The sequence below is a fragment of the Agelaius tricolor genome, unplaced genomic scaffold (assembly GCF_023055355.1).
Source record: "Agelaius tricolor isolate 1412-34295 unplaced genomic scaffold, bAgeTri1.0.p SCAF_30, whole genome shotgun sequence".
Taxonomy (NCBI): domain Eukaryota; kingdom Metazoa; phylum Chordata; class Aves; order Passeriformes; family Icteridae; genus Agelaius; species Agelaius tricolor.
Genome location: NW_027269290.1, coordinates 4,521,746 through 4,542,087, shown reverse-complemented (window position 1 = coordinate 4,542,087; position 20,342 = coordinate 4,521,746). Strand labels below are relative to the sequence as shown.

The 20,342-nt window shown below is 46.8% G+C and overlaps 2 protein-coding genes and 1 long non-coding RNA gene across 6 annotated transcripts in view; 1 reads left to right on the top strand and 2 right to left on the bottom strand.

The window, feature by feature from the left end:
• NUCKS1 (nuclear casein kinase and cyclin dependent kinase substrate 1) overlaps positions 1 to 1,608 on the bottom strand; it is a 31,419-nt gene extending 29,811 nt beyond the window's left edge. For both annotated transcript variants that reach the window (XM_071450438.1, XM_071450439.1), the window contains exon 1: positions 1,292 to 1,608. In XM_071450438.1, the coding sequence (XP_071306539.1) occupies positions 1,292 to 1,308 (17 nt within the window). In that variant the 5' untranslated portion in view covers positions 1,309 to 1,608. The remainder of the gene's footprint in view (positions 1 to 1,291) is intronic.
• Positions 1,609 to 6,380: 4,772 nt separating this feature from the next.
• RAB29 (RAB29, member RAS oncogene family) lies at positions 6,381 to 19,342 on the bottom strand. Of its 2 annotated transcripts, XR_011682826.1 has the most exons (6): positions 19,105 to 19,342; positions 16,469 to 16,540; positions 14,225 to 14,406; positions 12,640 to 12,761; positions 9,338 to 11,119; positions 6,381 to 9,253 (listed from the first exon to the last, which is right to left on the bottom strand). XR_011682826.1 is itself a non-coding variant. In XM_071449969.1 (5 exons), exons 1-5 carry the CDS (start codon positions 19,226 to 19,228, stop codon positions 11,002 to 11,004), a joined length of 618 nt encoding a protein of 205 aa, XP_071306070.1. In that variant the 5' UTR covers positions 19,229 to 19,342; the 3' UTR covers positions 6,381 to 11,001. The 2 variants fall into 2 exon arrangements, 1 of the variants encoding a protein (XP_071306070.1); XM_071449969.1 differs by having other exon boundaries at positions 6,381 to 11,119.
• LOC139601182 (uncharacterized) lies at positions 14,420 to 15,131 on the top strand. Of its 2 annotated transcripts, XR_011682827.1 has the most exons (4): positions 14,420 to 14,715; positions 14,840 to 14,901; positions 14,932 to 14,962; positions 14,993 to 15,131. It is a non-coding gene; the product is annotated as an uncharacterized lncRNA (long non-coding RNA). The 2 variants fall into 2 exon arrangements; XR_011682828.1 differs by lacking the exon at positions 14,840 to 14,901 and having other exon boundaries at positions 14,902 to 14,962.
• Positions 19,343 to 20,342: the final 1,000 nt, after the last annotated feature.

The following is a 20,342-nucleotide window of genomic DNA, read 5'->3' as shown; positions in this document are numbered from 1 at the left end:
ACCCCATCCTGACACAGCTCCAGCCCTTCCCTTCCCTCGGGCATCCCCTCCCCAAATCCACCTCGCTCCATCCCAGCCCACACCCAGCAATGTCCAAACTCTCCTGGAGCTCTGTGGCTGTGCCCACTCCCTGGGCAGTGCCCAGCACCCTCTGAAGGAAGAAATACCCCAAATACTGAGGGAATATACAGAGGGAATATTTCATCCCTCTGAGGGAAGAAATATTCCCCAAAACCCCACCCTGACACAGCTCCAGCCCTTCCCTTCCCCATGCCGCACATCCCCACATCCACCACGCTCCATCCCAGCCCTGTCCAAACTCTCCTGGAGCTCTGTGGCCGTGCCCACTCCCTGGGCAGTGCCCAGCACCCTCTGGGAGAAGAAATATCCCAAATATTTCCCCTGACACAGCTCCAGCCCCTTCCCTCGGGCACCCCCTCCCCAAACCCACCTCGCTCCATCCCGCCCCACCGAGCTCACGCAAACTCTCCTGGAGCTCTGTGGCTGTGCCCACTCCCTGGGCAGTGCCCAGCACCCTCTGAGAGAAGAAATACCCCAAATACTGAGGGAATACACAGAGGGAATATTTCTTCCAAATATTCCCCAAATACCCACCCTGACACTCCAGCCCTTCCCTTCTCCGTGCACACATCCCCAAAACCACCACGCTCCCTCCGAGCCCACCAACACCGCTCAACCGCGGCCACCAAGCCCAGACCCACCTCGCCCAGCACAGCCCGGCTGCCAAAAGCTCGGAAACGAAAATAAAAAGAGGGAAAACAAGGGCGGGAAGGCGATCGCGGAGCGCGCAGCCCGCGGCCGGCCGGAGCAGGGCATGAGGCAGCGGCGCTCGCTCCGAGGGGGCGGCTCCTGGCGGCTCCTCCCCTACGCGTGGTTCCCCATGCACAGCCCCCGTGCCCCGGACCCTCGCCGGATGGCACCGCGTCCCCTCCCCCGGCAGCGTGCTCGGCCCGGCCCCGCCGCCCGGAGGGGGCCGCGGATGGCGGCCAGAGCGGCGCCCGCCCCGCGCCAAGTGGGTCACGGCGGCGGCGGCGATAAAAAAATTCGCTTTTCCCCCGTTACAAAATGTGGGACAGCGGCCGCGGGGCCGCCCCGGCGCGGCCCCCCGAGTGCGGGCGAGCGGCGCGGGGCGAAATGCGGCGGGGATGGCGGTGGCCGTGCCAAGTTAGCGGGGGGGAAACAAGGGGAAATAGAGGAGAAACCCGCACGGCCTGCCCCGAGCAAGGCCTGCCCGCCCTGCCCTGCGCGGGGCCGGCCCGCCGGCACTCACCTGACGGGCCGCGACATCCTCCCGGCGCTGCGGGCCGCGCGGGGCTGGGCGCGGAGCTAACGGGGACGCTGAGGCCGCCGGGGCCGCTGAGGCCGCCCGGAGCGAGCGGGAGCGCTGGGCCCAGCGCCTCAGGCCGCGCCTGCGGAGCCGCCGCTCCCCCGTCAGGCGCCGCCGCCGCCCCCGGTGCCGCTCCCCGATGCCGGCCCCGGCGCCGATCGCGGTGTCGCTCCCCGATCCCGCTGGCGGTCCCGGTGTCGGTGCCGGTCCCGCTCCCGCCGCTCCCCCCCGCAAAATGGTCGCGCTCGCCCCGCCGAGAGGATGCGAGCGGGGGGGCGGTACCGCCGACCCCGCCGGCCACGCCCCCCTCGATCACCGATTGGTCGGAGGCCGCGAGAGCTCGCCCCCCATTGGCTCGTTCGAACCATCACGGCGCTCAGGGCCCGCCCACTGTCCCCGCGGGGAGGGCGGGCAGCGCGGCCCGCACGCGGCGGAGCCCCGGCGGCAGATTCGCCACGGGCTACCGGTGCCGCCGCGGCTCCTCCGCGCCCCGTCCCGCCCCTCCCGCCGCGCCCGCCGCGTCACTCCGGCACCGGCGCCACGCAGAAATTTTTTCCCGTTTCTCCGGGAATTTTCCGGGGAGCTGCGGCGCCTCAAGGCCCGAGCCGCAGATTCGCCGCGCGGGCCCGGCGCGGTTTTGGAGGGAAAAGGCGGCCCCGGGCGCGGGTTCGGTGTCGTTAATTTTTATTATAAAAAAATGCAAAAAATCGGTGACATCGGCAAATTCTGACGCCAGCACTGATGTCACCACCGCCACTTCTCCCTGTGCATGTCAGCAGTTAATGCATGCACAGTTCATGCAAAGTCCAATGAAGATTTTGGATTTTTTTTGCACTTTAAACTCGCCAGAAATCCCAAAATTCTTCATTTTGGTAAGAAAAGGGGATGCTTTAACCATGGAAAAATTAAAAATATTCCACAGTCATTAAAATGGCACCTTCTCACTTTTGCTTTGCATTTTGGTCCTTGGAGGTTCATGCGTCCATTTTAGTGAAAATATCATTTAAATCCCATTTTTATACAGTGCGAAAATGGTTTGATGATGCAAACATGGTCAGAATTATAGGAGAAATTTTTACAATTTGGGGTTTTTTTGGGGGGTTTTTCACCAGCACCATTTTCCCTGTGCTAACCATCACCATTCATGCAATTCCCACTGAATATATTTAATTTTTACACTTTAAATTCCATTTAAAGCCCCAAACCCACTCATTTTAGTCAGAAAAGGGGATGCTTTAACTATGAAAAAATTAAAAATATTCCACAGTCATTAAAATGCAGCTTCTCGCATTTTGTCTTTGGTGGTTCATGCCTCCATTTTAATAAAAAAATCATTTAAATCCTATTTTTATGCATTGGGTTCACTAAGGAGACTGGTTCGATGATACAAATATGATCAGATTTATAGGAGAAATTATAATTTGGGGTTTTTTTCACCATTTTTCCTGTGCTAACCAGCACCATTCATGCAAACCCCACTGAAAAGATTTAATTTTTACACTTTAAATTCCCTCCAAACCCCCCAAATTACTCATTTTGTTAGAAAAGGGGAGGATTTAACCATGAAAAAATTAAAAATATTCCACAGCCATTAAAATGGCACCTTCTCACTTTTGCTTTGCATTTTGGTCTTTGGAGGTTCATGCCTCCATTTTAGTAAAAATAACATTTAAATCCTATTTTTATGCATTTTGTTCTGCATTTGATGATACAAACATGGTCAGATTTATAGGAAAAATTACAATTTTTGGATAATTTCACTTCATTTCGTGCCCTGCTTGAGTTTTATTGGAATTCCTTTGGAATTCTGGCTGAATGCGGAATAAAGAGGCCCAAAATTAAGATAATTTAAAATTAAAATAAAAATAAAGAGGCACTGAATTAAGGAGCCCCAAGGAGGAAGGAGCAGAAACCACATCAAGGAATTCCTTGCTGGAAATATGGAATTAATGAATTAATATTGAATTAAACCCCACTGGGGCTGACTCAGGTGCACAAATTTTGCATTTTTATGTCCCACGTGCAGCCCAATAAAAATAATTGAGGATATTTCAGAGGAATTAATTTGGGTTTTGGGGTTTTGTTGGGGGTTTTTATTTGGTTTTTTTTTTGGTTGTGTATTTGGGGTTTTGGGTGTGTATTTGGGTTTTTTATTTGGGTTTTTTGAGTGTGTATTTCAGATTTTTTTGGATGTGTATTTGGGATTTTTTTTTTCTTTTTTGTTTTGTTTTGGTTTTTTTTGTTTGGTTTTTGTGGGTTGTCTTTGGGGTTGGTTTTTGTTTTAGTTTGGTTTTTTTCATTTGGTTTGTTTGGGGGATTTGTTGGGGTTTTTTTGGGTGTGAATTTGAGGTTTTTTGGGTGTGTATTTGGGTTTTTTATTTGTTTTTTTGGGTGTGTATTTGGGATTTTTTGGGTGTGTATTTGGGATATTTTTGGGTGTGTATTTGGGATTTATTTGGGCGTGTATTTGGGTTTTTTATTTGGGCTTTTGGGTGTATATTTGGGGTTTTTATTTGATTTTTTTTGGCTGTGTATTTGGGATTTTTTTGGCTGTGTATTTGGGATTTATTTGGGCGTGTATTTGGGTTTTTTATTTGGGCTTTTGGGTGTATATTTGGGTTTTTTATTTGATATTTTTTGGCTGTTATTTTGGATTTTTTTGCCTGTTATTTGGGATTTTTTTTCCTTTTTGTTTTGGTTTTTTTTTTGAGTTGTTTTGGCGGTTATTTTTGATTTTCGGCGTTTTTTTAATTGGGTTTTTTGTGAATTTTTTGTCTGTTTCTTTTGGAATTTCTTCTCTTTTTTCCTCCCTTTGCTTTGTTTGTTTTTCTTTTGTTTTGTCCCTCCCTGTCGCGGGCCTATCGCGACTTAGGCGGTCCCGGTTAGGGCAGCGCCAGCCCGGGGCCGTTCCCGTCCCTTTGTCATGGAAGCGTCCCCAAGGCCCCGATCCACACCCAACGCCCCGAACACTGAATTTCACGGATTTTCCCAATTATTTCCTCCTCCTGCACCCCAAACCTGCCTGGATTTCATGGTTAAATTCAATTTCTAATAAAACTCCACAATTTCCTATTCTCACCACTTCTCACTGTGGGGTTTTATCAGCCCTGGGGACAGTGAATTTTTATTTTTAAAATTTAATTTAATTTTATTTTTATCATTCCCTTTTCTTTTTATAATTTTATTTTATTTTTATTCTATTTTTATCATTCCTTTTTATTTTTATAATGTATTATTTTATTTTATTTTATTTTTATCATTAATTTTATCATTTCACCAGCAGATTTTTCTGGTTTCACCAGCACCACTTCCCCAATTATTTCCTCCTCCTGCACCCCAAACCTGCCTGGATTTCATGGTTAAATTCAATTTCTAATAAATCTCCACAATTTCCTATTCTCACCACTTCTCACTGTGGGGTTTTATCAGCCCTGGGGGCAGTGAATTTTTATTTTTAAAATTTAATTTAATTTTATTTTTATCATTCCCTTTTCTTTTTATAATTTTATTTTATTTTTATTCTATTTTTATCATTCCTTTTTATTTTTATAATGTATTATTTTATTTTATTTTATTTTTATCATTAATTTTATCATTTCACCAGCAGATTTTTCTGGTTTCACCAGCACCACTTCCCCAATTATTTCCTCCTCCTGCACCCCAAACCTGCCTGGATTTCATGGTTAAATTCAATTTCTAATAAATCTCCACAATTTCCTATTTCACTACTTCTCACTGTGGGGCTTTATCAGCCCTGGGGGCACTGAATTTTTATTTTTAAAATTTAATTTTATTTTATTTTTATAATTCCCTTTCCTTTTTATAATTTTATCTTTATTTTATTTTTATCCTATTTTTATCATTCATTTTTATTTTTATAATTTAGTTTTTTATTTTATTTTTATCTTTAATTTTATCATTTCACCAGCAGATTTTTCTGGTTTCACCAGCACCACTTGCCCAATTATTTCCTCCTCCTACACCCCAAACCTGCCTGGATTTCATGGTTGGATTTATTATTTTTATTTATTTATAATAAATCTCCATAATTTCCTATTCTCACCACTTCTCACTGTGGGGGTTTATCAGCCCTGGGGGCACTGAATTTTTATTTTAAAAATATAATTTATTTTATTTTAATTCTATTTTTACCATTCCTTTTTATTTTTATAATTTATTTTTATTTCATTTTTATAATTTTATTTTATTTATTTTATTTTAATTTTTATCGTTAATTTTATCATTTCACCAGCAGATTTTTCTGGTTTCACCAGCACCTCTTCCCCAATTATTTCCTCCTCCTGCACCCCAAACCGGGCTGGATTTTATGGTTGGATTTATTATTTTTATTTATTTATAATAAATATTTATTTATAATAAATAAAAATAATTTCCTATTCTCACCACTTCTCACTGTGAAGTTTTATCAGCCCTGGGGGCAGTGAACTTTTATTTTTATCATTTAATTTAATTTTAATTTTAAAGTTTTGCAGGTTTTTTTGTAGCCCAATAAAAATGCAATAACTGGGGATAATTATATGTAAATAATTATATATAAATAATTGAGGATAATAATAAGCTGAGTTAATTTGGTTTTTAGTGGTTTTTGGGTTTTTTTTGCTTGTCTGGGGGATTTTTTGGGGTTTTTTTTGGGTGTGTAATTGGGTTTTTTGGGTGTGTATTTGGGATTTTTTTGGGTGTGTATTTGGGATTTTTTGGGTGTGTAATTGGGTTTTTTGGGTGTGTATTTGGGATTTTTTTAGGTATGTATTTGGGATTTTTTTTAGGTGTGTATTTGGAGTTTTTATTTGGGTTTTTGGGTGCGTATTTGTGATTTTTGGGTGTATATTTGGGAAATTTTTTTTTTGCTATTTTTTTTTTCCTTTTTGCTTTGTTTTGGGGTGTTTTTTTCTGTTTTTCGTTGTTGCTGTTTGCTTGTTTGGTGGTTTTTGTTGGGTTTTTTATTTGTTTGTTTTTCGGGATATTTCATAGGGATTTGTTTTCCTGGCAATGCAAGGCAATCCACACCACATATTTTATACATTTTTATTATTTTTATTCCTAATTTCAACGTGTAAACTCATTCCTCAGCACTGATCACCAGCCAGCAATGCCCAATTTTTATTTCCAACCCTTGCAATGCTGCACCAGTGACTGATGTGGATTAAAATCCACTTTTTTCCTCTTTCCACAACCATAATACTGAATTTTACAATGCTCAGGACCCTGCCTTTAAAACACTTCAGTGAAACAACAAGAAATTAAAAAAAAATAAAATAAAAGCTTTTAAGCTTTTTAAGCTTAAAAATAAGCAATTAAAAATTTAAAAATTAAAAAAAAAAAAACACCTGAATTTTGATATTTTTGACTTATTGAGGCTGCAGTAAAATTCTCCAGCTGTGTGAAGAAACCAAGGCACAAAATCCACCTGGAAATTTGTGTGGTTTTGGGCCAAAAAATTGAAATTCCAGGAAGGAGAAAGGAGAAGGAAATGGGAACAGTTGGCCCAGAGTGAAAAGGGAAAGGAAATTTCTTCATTTCCCAAAAAATTTCCCAAAATCCTCATTCCTGATGAGGCCAGGAGTGGAAATTCTGAAGCAGAATAAAGATAATTTCTGATTCCTATTTGAAAGATTCAGGTTTTTACCCACCTACATCAACAAAAGTTAAATTAAGCAATTTTTTGGCTTTTCCCTTCCAGGGGAAATAATAATTTTAAAATCATTTTGGTGTTTTAAAATTTTAAAATATTATTAGAATTTTGAATAATTTTTAAATAATATTTTTACAATCATTCTGGGTTTAAAATTTTTTAAATATAATTCTTGAAATAATAATTTTTAAAATAATTCTGGGTTTTAAGATTTTTAATATAATAATAAATCCTTAATAATTTTTAAAATAATTCTGGGTTTAAAATTTTTAAATATAATAGTATTTTTAATAATAACCTTTAAATAATTCTGGGGTTTAATTTTTAAAAATATAATAATTTCAATAATATTTTTAATAATTCTGGGTTTTTACATTTTTTAATATAATGATAATTTTAAAAATAATTTTAAAAATAATTCTGAGTTTTAACATTTTTTAATATAATGGTAATTTTTTTAAAAAATAATCTTTAATAATAATTTTTTAATACTAATTCTGGGGTTTAAAAACCAGAATTATTTCAGCTGGGCACCTCCCCTGCTCCTCCCGCTCTGCCCCTGGAATCTGCTTTAATCCAGGGGCATTTTTTGGGTTTATTTGGATTTTTTTAAGCACAGGAGAACTCTGCAAACACCCCCAGGTGCCCAGGAAAATCGTTTTCCTGTCTGCTTGGGGTTCACACCCAGCTCAAGCAACAACTTTTCCTTTTGGGCAGCTTGTGGGGAGTTTTATTTTTATTTTTTCAGATGTTAACCAACAGTTAAGGAGGTAAAAAATTCCAATTATTGAAGGCCTTGTGCTAAAATCCAAACCCAAAACATCAGCAGGGTGATTGTGTTCCCTCAGAAAATCATGGAACAGCAAATCCTGAATTAAACACACAAAACTTCAGCTCTCAAGTGGGAATTTCCTATAAATTCTCCTCAATTAATATCAATTTTTTGGCCAGCACTGCTCTCCACCAGCACTAACGGGGAATGTGGCACCAGAGGGAAATGGGAATTTCCTTTTATCCCATAAAATCTTTTTTTTCCTCCTCTTCCTCAGCCCCATTAAACAGCAGGGGGGTTTTTAGGGAGCTGTTTCCTCCCCAAATTCCCTCCTGGCTGCAGCAGGATGCTGGGGAGGCAATTGAGCAGCACTTGCCAAAAGCACTTTGGGATGTCCCAAAAAGGGCCCTTGTGGGGCCACAAAAGGGGATTGATTACAGCCCAGAGAGAAAACCCTGACCGAATTTTGGGGTTTCTGCTCCACATGGAGAACCCAAATAGTGAGGGTTGTGCTGCTCCAGGAAGGGCAGGAGAAAACCCTGACCAAATTTTGGGGTCTCTGCTGGAGGACCCAGCAATTCCTGACCAAATTTTGGGGTCTCTGTTCCACAGGGGACTGAGGATTGTGCTGATTCAGGAAGGCCAGAGCAGTTTCTTGACCAAATTTTGGGGTTTCTGCTCCACAAGGAGAAGCCAAATAGTGAGGATTCTGCTGCTCCAGGAAGGCCAGGGACAATTCCTCACCAGATTTTGGGGTTTCTGCTCCACAGGGGACTGAGGGTTGTGCTGGTCCAGGAAGGGCCAGAGCAATTCTTGACCAAATTTTGGGGTTTCTGTTCCACAGGGAGAACCCAGCTGGGCCAGGAAGGGCAGGAGCAGCTCCTGACCAAATTTTGGGGTCGCTGTTCCACAGGGAGAACCCAAATAGTGAGGGTTGTTCTGGTCCAGGAAGGGCAGGAGCAGCTCCTGACCAAATTTTGGGGTTTCTGTTCCACAGGGGAATGAGGATTGTGCTGATTCAGGAAGGCCAGAGTAGTTCCTGATCAAATTTTGGGGTCGCTGTTCCACAGAAAGAACCCAAATAGTGAGGGTTGTTCTGGTCCAGGAAGGGCCAGAGCAATTCTTGACCAAATTTTGGGGTTTCTGTTCCACAGGGAGAACCCAGCTGGGCCAGGAAGGGCAGGAGCAGCTCCTGACCAAATTTTGAGATCTCTGCTCCACAGGGAGAACCCAAATAGTGAGGATTCTGCTGCTCCAGGAAGGGCAGGAGAAAATCCTGACCAAATTTTGGGGTTTCTGTTCCACAGGGGACTGAGGGTTGTGCTGGTCCAGAAGGCCAGAGCAATTCCTGACCAAATTTTGGGGTCTCTGCTCCACAGAGAGAACCCAGCTGGGCCAGGAGCAGCTCCTGACCAAATTTTGGGGTCTCTGCTCCACAGGGGACTGAGGATTATTCTGGTCCAGGAAGGCCAGAGCAATTCTTGACCAAATTTTGGGGTTTCTGCTCCACAGGGAGAATCCAAATAGTGAGGGTTGTTCTGCTCCAGGAAGGGCAGGAGAAAACCCTGACCAAATTTTGGGGTCTCTGCTCCCCAGGGAGGACCCAGCAATTCCTGACCAAATTTTGGGGTCTTGCTCCGAATGGAGAACCCAGGGGAGTGGGGATGGTTCTGGTCCAGGAAGGGCAGGAGCAGCTCCTGACCAAATTTTGGGGTCGCTGTTCCACAGGGGAGTGAGGTTTGTGCTGGTCCAGGGAGGGCAGGAGCAATTCCTGACCAAATTTTGGGGTCTCTGCTCCACAGGGGACTGAGGTTTGTGCTGGTCCAGGAAGGCCAGAGCAATTCCTGATCAAATTTTGGGGTCTCTGCTCCACCAGGGAGAAGCCAGCAACTCTTAACCAAATTTTGGGGTCTCTGTTCCACAGAAAGAACCCAAATAGTGAGGGCTGTCCTGGTCCAGGGAGGGCAGGAGCAGCTCCTGACCAAATGCTGGGGTTTCTGCTCTCAGGGCTGTGCTGCTCCAGGTCACCCCCAGAATTGCCCAGGGATGAAGCACACCCAGCTCCTCATCCTCATCCTCATCCTGAGCAGGCCTGGGGCTCTGCTGGGATGTGCTGGTCCCTCCAGCACAGAGCAGGGAGGGAGGAAATTGCTGGAATGTCCCCAAAAGGGAGGGGATGAAGGTGCAGAAAATTAAGAAAATCCCTCTGACAGCCCAGGCCAGCACTGCCAGAGGGGAAGTGCTTAAAATTTAAAAAAAAATAATTCAATATAATCCAAGGCACTGCCTGGACATGGATTGTGCTCCATCAGAGCAGCAGAGAAAATGGGGAATATTCCCAAAATGAGGGATATTCCCAAAGGAGGAATATTCCCAAATGAGGGATATTCATAAATGAGGAATATTCAAAATGAGGAATATTCAAAAATGAGGAATATTCAAAATGAGGGATATTCCCAATGAGGAATATTCATAAATGAGGAATATTCATAAATGAGGAATATTCCCAAATCAGGAATATTCCCAATGAGGGATATTCCCAATGAGGATATTCCCAAAATGAGGAATATTCCCAATGAGGATATTCCCAAAATCAGGAACATTTCCACTGGAGAATATTCCCAAATCAGGAATATTCCCAATGAGGGATATTCCCAAATGAGGAATATTCCCAAAATCAGGAACATTCCCAATGAGGATATTCCCAAGTGAGGAATATTCCCAATGAGGATATTCCTAAAATGAGGGATATTCCCAAATCAGGAATATTCCCAATGAGGATATTCCCAAGTGAGGATATTCCCAAGTGAGGAATATTCCCAATGAGGTTATTCCCAAAATGAGGAATATTCCCAAATCAGGAACATTCCCAATGAGGATATTCCCAATGAGGATATTCCCAAAATGAGGAATATTCCCAAAGTGAGGAATATTCCCAAAATCAGGAACATTCCCACTGGAGAATATTCCCAATATGAGGAATATTCCCAATGAGGATATTCCCAAGTGAGGAATATTCCCAAAATCAGGAACATTCCCCCTCCCCTTCCTCCACCCTCCCTCCAAGGCACTGCAGCAGGGCTGTGCTGAGGAAACAGCCACTGAAAAGTTCAGAATCACAGGAAAAAACCCCAAAGCAGGGACGGCCCAGGGAAAGGTGCCCGTGACGATGACGATGATGAGGATGAGGAGGGGAGGAAGAGCTGGAGCCCAGCGGTGCCAGAGGCCTCAGCAGCAGGCCCAGCCTGGAGGGGAGGGCTCCTTGATGCTGATGTAATCCCCAGTGCCAGCAGAGCAGGAGCTGCCATCTCCTGGGGGTGAGGACATCATCTTCTCAATCAGAACCCTGGGGAAACAGTGGAACAGCCCTCAGCTGGATTGGGGACTTTTTGTTTTTTGTTTATTTGTTGGTTTTTGGGGTTTTTTTTGAATCAGCAGCGTTGGGCAGTGCAGAAAAGAAATAAAAAAGCGAAGGTCAGAAGTGTTGGAAATGGATTTATAGAGAGTTGGGCAGTGCAGAAAAGAAATAAAACTTAAAAAGCAAAGCTCAGAAGGGTTAGAGATAGATTTGCAGAGAGTTGGGCAGTGCAGAAAAGAAATAAAAATTCAAAAAAGCAAAGCTCAGAAGTGCAGGGAATGGATTTGTAGAGTTGGGAAGTGCAGAAAAGAAACAAAAAAAAAATGAAAAACAAAGCTCAGAAATGTGGGGGATGGATTTGTAAAGTTGGGCAGTGCAGAAAAGAAATAAGAATTCAAAAGCAAAGCTCAGAAGTGCAGGGAATGGATTTGTAGAGTTGGGCAGTGAAGAAAAAAAATAAAAAATAAAAAGCAAAGCTCAGAAGGGTTGGAAATGGATTTGCAGAGAGTTGGGCAGTGCAGAAAAGAAATAACTAAAAAATAAAAAAGCAAAGCAGCGTTTTGCCCCTCCCTTCCCTGTCACCATCACATTTTCTGAAAACTCCTCTTTGCCCAGGATCCATGGGCACTGCCAGGGCTGCTCTGGGCAGGCAGTGAGCTCTGGGACACTGCCACACACACGTTCTATGAAAAATCCTTTTGCCAGGATCTTTTCTCCTGAGAAACTTCAGCTTCTCCATGTTTTGCTGCCTTGAAATGTGATTTAGAGAATTGTTTACCCAGCACGTGAAATTGGTTTTACTTGGTGACCAATGACAGCCACCCCTGTCAAAGCTGTGAGCAGTCACAAGATTTTATTATCATTCCTTTCTATTCCTTTCAAGCCTTCTGGTGAAATCCTTTTCTCTCTATTCTTTTAGTGTAGTTTTAGTATATCATTATAATATAATATAATATAATATAATATAATATAATATAATATAATATAATATAATATAATGTGATATGATATAACATAATATAATATATTACAATACATTACAATACAATATAATATAATACTATATTAAATATATTATATATATCTTATATAGATAATATATAATATATGTATAATATGATAAAATATTATATTATATATTATATTGTTAAAATAGTATATAATAATAGAATAAATCATAATATGATATAATAATATAATAATATTATAATATAACATACTATAATATTATTATATTATAATATAATATTATAATACTATACTATAATATAATAATATACTATTATAACATTACATTATGATATAATAATATTGCATTATTATAATATAATATAATTATATTATAATATAATTATAATATAATTATATTATAATACTGTAATGTAATATATAATATAATTCAATAATAAATCAGCCTTCTGACACATGGAGTGAAGCTTCTCATCCCTGCCCTCATCCTGGGGACCCTCAAACACCAGCACAGGACACAGCACCAGCACTGCTCCTACCTCATGGACTCGTTGATGTTTTTGTTTTCCTTCACAGACGTCTCCACCCACCCTGAAAATCCATTTTCTTTGCTGAACCGGTCGATCTCCTCCCTGCTCACTGCCCACGGGGCAAGGTCACACTGCAAGGCAGAAATGGGGCATTTCAGGGGCACTCAGTCCCACAATGGCTTGGGTTGGAGCAATTTTAATTTCATTTATCAATTCAATAAAATTAATTCCTCATTCAAACCATCCATGGGCAGGGCCATTTCCACTGTGCCTTCTCCAGCCTGGCCTGGGACATCCCCAGGGATGGATTTTTTTGATCATCAGTGCCAGGGCCTCTCAGGGGGGATTTCTCCCCAGTTTTGCAGCTGGGAGAGCCCTGGGAGGCGGCTCAGCCCTGCCAGCTCCCAGGGCAAGGCTCTCCCTGGGGTGTTGCAAGCAGAGATTTCTTTATCTGAGATCTCAGGTACTGACACACCTCAGTCAGGCACGCCTGGAACGGAGCTTCCAACCCCGTCCTCATCCCAAATCTGCCTCCCTGACCTCATCCCATCCCAAATCTGCCTCCCTGACCTCATCCCATCCCAAATCTGCCTCCCTGACCTCATCCCATCCCAAATCTGCCTCCCCGACTTTATCCCATCCCAAATCTGCCTCCCTGACCTCATCCCATCCCAAATCTGCCTCCCCGACTTTATCCCATCCCAAATCTGCCTCCACAGCCTCATCTCCCATCCCAAATCTGCCCGGGCACAGGAACACGCAAACCCACAGAGAAACACACAAACACACAGGGAAACACACAAAACCCATACAAACACACAAAACCCATACAAACCAACAGAGGAAGACACAAAAACCATAGAAACCCACACAGAGACACACGAAAGACACAGAAACCCACAGAGAAACACACAAAAATCATAGAAACCCACAGAGAAACACACAAAAATCATAGAAACCCACAGAGAAACACACAAAAATCATAGAAACCCACAGGGAAACACACAAAAATCATAGAAACCCACAGAGAAACACACAAAAATCATAGAAACCCACAGGGAAACACACAAAACCCATATAAACACACAAAACCCATACAAACCCACAGGGAAACACACAAAAATCATACAAACCCATAGGGAAACACACAAAAATCATACAAACCCACAGGGAAACACACAGAAATCATAGAAACCCACGGGGAAACACACAAAAATCATACAAACCCACAGGGAAACATACAAAACTCATACAAACCCACAGAGAGACACACAAACACACAGGGAAACACAGAGAAACACACACACACAGAAGCCCACAGAGAAATACACAAAACCCATACAAACCAACAGAGGAAGACAAACCATAGAAACCCACAGAGAGACACACGAAAGACACAGAAACCCACAGAGAAACACACAAAAATCATACAAACCCACAGGGAAACACACAAAAACCACACAAACCCACAGAGAAACACACAAAACTCATACAAACCCATGGGGAAACACACAAAAATCATACAAACCCACAGGGAAACACACAAAACCCCCCCAAAAAAGCCCCAGAAGCCCAGCCCGGGCAGGCTGCCCACCTTGTTGGCCAGCAGCAGGCAGGGCACGGGGCTCCCATCTGGCAGCACCAGTTTGCTGTCCAGGTCCTGCTTCCACTTCTGGCTGTTGCTGAAGGTGCTGCTGTTGGTGACATCGAACATGATGACACAGGCTGAGGCCTCCCTGTAGTACAGGCGGGTCATGGAGGTGAAACGTTCCTGCCCTTGGGTCAGAACCAGAGAAAAAGCCAGCCAGAGTTGGTATTTTGGGGGGTTGTGCAGGTAGGTTGTGTGTTTGAGGGCTGTTATCCAGGTAGGTTGTGTGTTTGTGGGGTGTTGTGCAGGTAGGTTGTGTGTTTGAGGGGTGTTATCCATGTAGGTTGTGTGTTTTGGGGTGTTATTCAGGTAGGTTGTGTGTTTGTGGGGTGTTGTGCATGTAGATTGTGTGTTTGTGGGGTGTTGTGCAGGTAGGTTGTGTGTTTGTGGGGTGTTGTGCATGTAGATTGTGTGTTTGTGGGGTGTTGTGCAGGTAGGTCGTGTGTTTGAGGGGTGTTATCCATGTAGGCTGTGTGTTTGTGGGGTGTTGTGCAGGTAGGTCGTGTGTTTGAGGGGTGTTATCCATGTAGGCTGTGTGTTTGTGGGGTGTTGTGCAGGTAGATTGTGTGCTTGAGGGGTGTTATCCATGTAGATTGTGTGTTTGAAGGGTGTTATCCAGGTAGGTTGTGTGTTTTGGGGTGTTATCCAGGTAGGTTGTGTGTTTGAGGGCTGTTATCCAGGCAGGTTGTGTGTTTTGGGGTGTTACCCAGGTAGGTTGTGTGTTTGTGGGGTGGATTTGCAGCTGGCAGTGAGGATTTCTGGTTTGTGGGGGCATTTGGGGTGTGGGCTGGATGGGAATCTCTGGGCTGGGCAGGGGTCAGGGCACAGAATGGTGGAAACCCCACAGAGAAACACAGAAACCCACAGAGAAACACACAAAACCTGTACAAACCCACAGGGAAATACAGAGAAACACACGAAAAACATACAAACACACAGAGAAACACACAAAACCCCACAGAGAAACACACAAACCTATAGAGAAACACAGAGGAACACACAAAAACCATAGAAAAACACACAAACACCCCACACAAACAGAGAAACACAGAAAAACCCACACAGAAACACACAAAACCACACATAGAAACACATAAAAGCCCACAGAGAAACACACAAAAAACATACAAACCCATGGAGAAACACACAAACACACAAAACCCATACAAACCCATGGAGAAACACAGAGAAAACACACAAAACCCATACAAACAGAGAAACACACAAACACACAGAGAAACACACAAAAACCACACAATCCCACAGAGAAAAACACAAAACACACACAGGATTTGTCTGGGTTATCAGGGACCAAAGATCACCCAATGGGCAGGGGGGGCTGGGACACCCCAAATATTTGCATTATTCCCATGTAACCCAGTGCCCCAGTGTTAGGACACCCCAATATTTGCATTATTCCCCTATAACCCAGTGCCCCAGTGTTAGGACACCCCAATATTTGCATTATTCCCCTGGAACCCAAGGCCCTGAGGCCACCTGGGTGTCCCTGGGCACCCCAAGGGCACGGTGCCAGCTCTGCTTCCCCCACCTCCAGCTCCTTTTTGGGGCCAAAACCGAAAGTTTCTTGCTGCATTGCTGATTCTGCCAACTTCTCCTTCCTGATGCCATTTTAAGGATGCCAGAGGAAACCACAGCCCTGTTTTCCTCCCTGCTCCACATCCACAGGGGCCATTTTAGAGATGCTGCTGCCCAGAGCTCTCCTGGTGCCAGGGAATTTGGGAAATTCGTTCCTCTGCCCCTCTCCAGCTCCTTGTCCACTCCAGCTTTTGTAATTCTGTCCCTCAGTGTGTGTCTCATGCCAGAAATTTGGATTTTAGCCCAAAATTTGGAGCTGAGCAGCCTCATGTCCAGCCAGTTCCACATTTTCCTCTGCTCTGGAACAGAGGGGAAAGGCTCTGAAAAGCAGGGATTACTATGGGTATTCCTTGCAGGTGGATTTTTAATTAAATATTTCAATTACTACAGCAGGCTGGAGGCAGCAAAGCAGAGCAGTCCTGGCCCTGGAATCCACAGGCAGCTGGGATTTATTTTTGGAGAGAAGGAAAAGGAAGACAAAGGGGGAAAGGAAAGGGAAAAGGGAAAGGGAAAAGGGAAAAGGGAAAAGGGAAAAGGGAAAAGGAAGGCAAAAAAGGCCAAAACATTGGGTAAATCAAAAAACCTTGCAAATACCTGCAATGTCCCAGAGCTGCAGCCGAACCGTCTCCGACTCCGACCACTGAACCACCTTGAGAGCAAAATCCACTGGAGAATTCCCAAAAAAAGCAGGAAGGAAAGGAAAGGAAAGAAAAGCTGCTCAGGGCCATTCTGCACCACGGGGCTGCTCCTGCACAGCCTCTCCCCATCTGCCAGAGCCCTCCCAAATCCTGCACCAGGGGCACCAGCCCAAGCACAGTTCCAGGCTGGATGGGGCTTGGAGCAACCCGGGACAGGGAAAGGTGTCCCTGGTGATGGGGTCAGAGATGTGAGGTCCCTTCCAAGCTGAATCACCCCATTTTAGCCTGGGACAGGGAAAGGTGTCCCTGTTTATGGGGTCAGAGATGTGAGGTCCTTTCCAAGCTGAATCACCCCATATTAGCCTGGGATAGGGAAAGGTGTCCCTGGTGATGGGGTCAGAGATGTGAGGTCCTTTCCAAGCTGAATCACCCCATATTAGCCTGGGATAGAGAAAGGTGTCCCTGGTGATGGGGTCAGAGATGTGAGGTCCTTTCCAAGCTGAATCACCCCATTTTAGCCTGGGATATGGAAAGGTGTCCCTGGTGATGGGGTCAGAGATGTGAGGTCCCTTCCAAGCTGAATCACCCCATTTTAGCCTGGGACAGGGAAAGGTGTCCCTGTTTATGGGGTCAGAGATGTGAGGTCCCTTCCAAGCTGAATCACCCCATCTTTGCTGTCACCAAAGTGAGTCAAAAGAGGAAGCTCTGTGCTGTTCTCAGATCCTGATGTGTCAGGGTTTCAACCTGGCAGCCAGACCTAGCTGGGCTGGAACTGACCAAAAGCAGGAAGAAAGCACAAAAAGAAAAGTCCCAGGAAGGAGCCTGCAGCATTTCCTGCTGGGACAGAGCAGGGCCCAGCCCAGCTCTGTGCCTCTCCAGAGTTTGCACCTCTAATCCATCCCAGCTCAGGAATAAGAAGATTTAAACAGCTGTGCTCAAAAGCCCCGATTTTGGGTCCTTGGGGAGATTTCCTGGGTAAACCCTTGGCAGCTCCTGCTTCTTCCAGGTTATTCATTCACATAAAGAACCCAAATCCTGCTCAGCCCTCCCATTCCCCCCTCCCAGAGCTTCCCAAGAGCTGCTGACCCCTCAGCAGCCAGGCCAGGCTGCTTAACTAAAGCCAAACCAGTGCTGCTGCTGGTTTTACTGGGATGAGCTGAGCCTGGAACCTTAGACCACCCATCTTACAGCTCCTGGGGTGGTGATTCCTGGGGCTGGGAGAAGGATGGGGGCACCCCAAATGAGCAGCCTGGCAGAGGGACAAAAGCACCTGGGGGCTCAGGGCTGTTCAGTTAACACCAAACCAGCACTGCTGATGTTTTTACTGGGATGAGCTGAGCCTGTAAACTCAGCCTATCCAGCTTACAGCTCCTGGGGTGTTGATTCCAAGGGCTGGGAGAAGGATGGGGCGCCCCAAATGAGTCAGGCAGAGGAACAAAAGGTCCTGAGGGATTCAGGGCTGTTCAATTAACACCAAACCAGCACTGCTGCTGGTTTTACTGGGATAAGCTGAGCCTATAACCCAGGCCTATCCAGTTTACAGCTCCTGGGGTGGTGATTCCAAGGGGTAGGGGCACCCCAAATGAGCCTGGCAGAAGCTCCTGGGGCTCAGGGCTGTTCAATTAACGCCAAACCAGCACAGCTGCTGGTTTTACTGGGATGAGCTGAGCCTATAACCTAGGCCTATCCAGTTTACAGCTCCTGGGGTGATTATTCCCAGAGGCAGGGGCACCCCAAATGAGGCGGGCAGAGGGACAGACTCCCCAGGGGCTCAGGGAAGAGGGTCTGGGAGTTAACACCGCATAAACCACCGACGATACCCGGCTGTTCCCAGCCCGAACTCCCAACCCCGCGGCCCGGGGAGGACGGGGGGAGAGGGGGGAGCTCCACGGGATGAGGGGCGGGGATGTGCAGCGGGATGGGTGCGGTGCTGGACCTCGGGAAACCCCCGGGAACCCACGAGAATCCCCAAGGACTGCCCGGTGACCCCCAAGGACCCCCCGGTAGCGACCCGGTAACCCCAGGGCACCCCCGATAACAACCCCGGAAACCTCCCAAGAACACCCGATAACCCCCAGGGAATCCCCAGTGACCCCCTGGTAACTCCCCTGACCCCCCGGTAACCCCCGAGAACCCCCCAGTAACCCCCGGTAGCCCCCGAAAACACCCGGTAACCCCAGAGAACCCCCCGGTAATCTCCGGTAACTCCCGATAACCCCAGGAATCCCCGATAACCCGCCGGTAACCCCCCGAGAACCCCTGGAAACCCCCGAGAACCCCGGAGCACCCCCCAGGGCACCCCCGAGAACCACCCGTAAACCTCCCGAGAACCCCCGGTAACCCCTCGGTAACCCCAGGGACCCCTCGGTAACCCCCGATAACCACCCGAAAACCCCCCGGATACCCCCGAGAATCGCCAGGGAACCCCCCGGTAACCGCTCGGTAACCCCCGGTAACCCCATGGTAACCCCAGATAAGCACCCGGTAACCCCAAGGACCCCCCGAGAACCACCCGGCAGCCCCCCAGTAAGCGCTCGGTAACCAGCGAGCCCCCCGGTAGCCCCGTTAAGCCGGCATTCCGGCCGGGCTCACCGCCCACGGTGGATTTGTAGTGCCGGTTGAAGCTGTCGTTGGCGTAGCGCTGCACCAGCGAGGTCTTGCCCACCGTGGCGTCCCCCACCACCAGCACCTTGAACATCCGATCGCGCTGCCCCATCCCGGCCCGGCCCGGCCCGGCCCCACTCGCTCATGTGAGGCTCAGCCGGGGCAGCGCCGCGGCCGCGCCCGGGGCTGCCGGGATCTGTAGTTCGGTGTCTTCCGCCGGGGCCAGCGCCGGATGCAGCGCGGAACATCCCCCGTGGCAGCGGACCCTGGTCTGTGTGCGCCCCCAGATCTGCTCTGTGCACCCCAAACCCTGCTCTGTGCAACCCCAAACCCTGCTCTGTGCACCCCAAACCCTGCTCTGTGCAACCCCAAACCCTGCTCTGTGCACCCCCAGATCTGCTCTGTGCACCCCCAAACCCTGCTCTGTGCACCCCAAACCCTGCTCTGTGCACCCCAAACCCTGCTCTGTGCAACCCAAACCCTGCTCTGTGCACCCCAAACCCTGCTGTGTGCACCCCCAGATCTGCTCTGTGCACCCCCAAACCCTGCTCTGTGCGCCCCCAGATCTGCTCTGTGCACCCCCAAACCCTGCTCTGTGCACCCCCAAACCCTGCTCTGTGCGCCCCCAGATCTGCTCTGTGCACCCCCAGATCTGCTCTGTGCAACCCAAACCCTGCTCTGTGCGCCCCCAAACCCTGCTCTGTGCACCCCCAGATCTGCTCTGTGCACCCCCAAACCCTGCTCTGTGCACCCCAAACCCTGCTCTGTGCGCCCCCAGATCTGCTCTGTGCACCCCCAAACCCTGCTCTGTGCACCCCAAACCCTGCTCTGTGCACCCCCAGATCTGCTCTGTGCACCCCCAAACCCTGCTCTGTGCACCCCCAGATCTGCTCTGTGCACCCCAAACCCTGCTCTGTGCAACCCAAACCCTGCTCTGTGCACCCCCAAACCCTGCTCTGTGCACCCCCAGATCTGCTCTGTGCACCCCCAAACCCTGCTCTGTGCACCCCCAGATCTGCTCTGTGCACCCCAAACCCTGCTCTGTGCAACCCAAACCCTGCTCTGTGCGCCCCCAAACCCTGCTCTGTGCACCCCCAGATCTGCTCTGTGCACCCCCAAACCCTGCTCTGTGCACCCCAAACCCTGCTGTGTGCACCCCCAGATCTGCTCTGTGTGCCCCCAGATCTGCTCTGTGTGCCCCCAGATCTGCTCTGTGCAACCCAAAC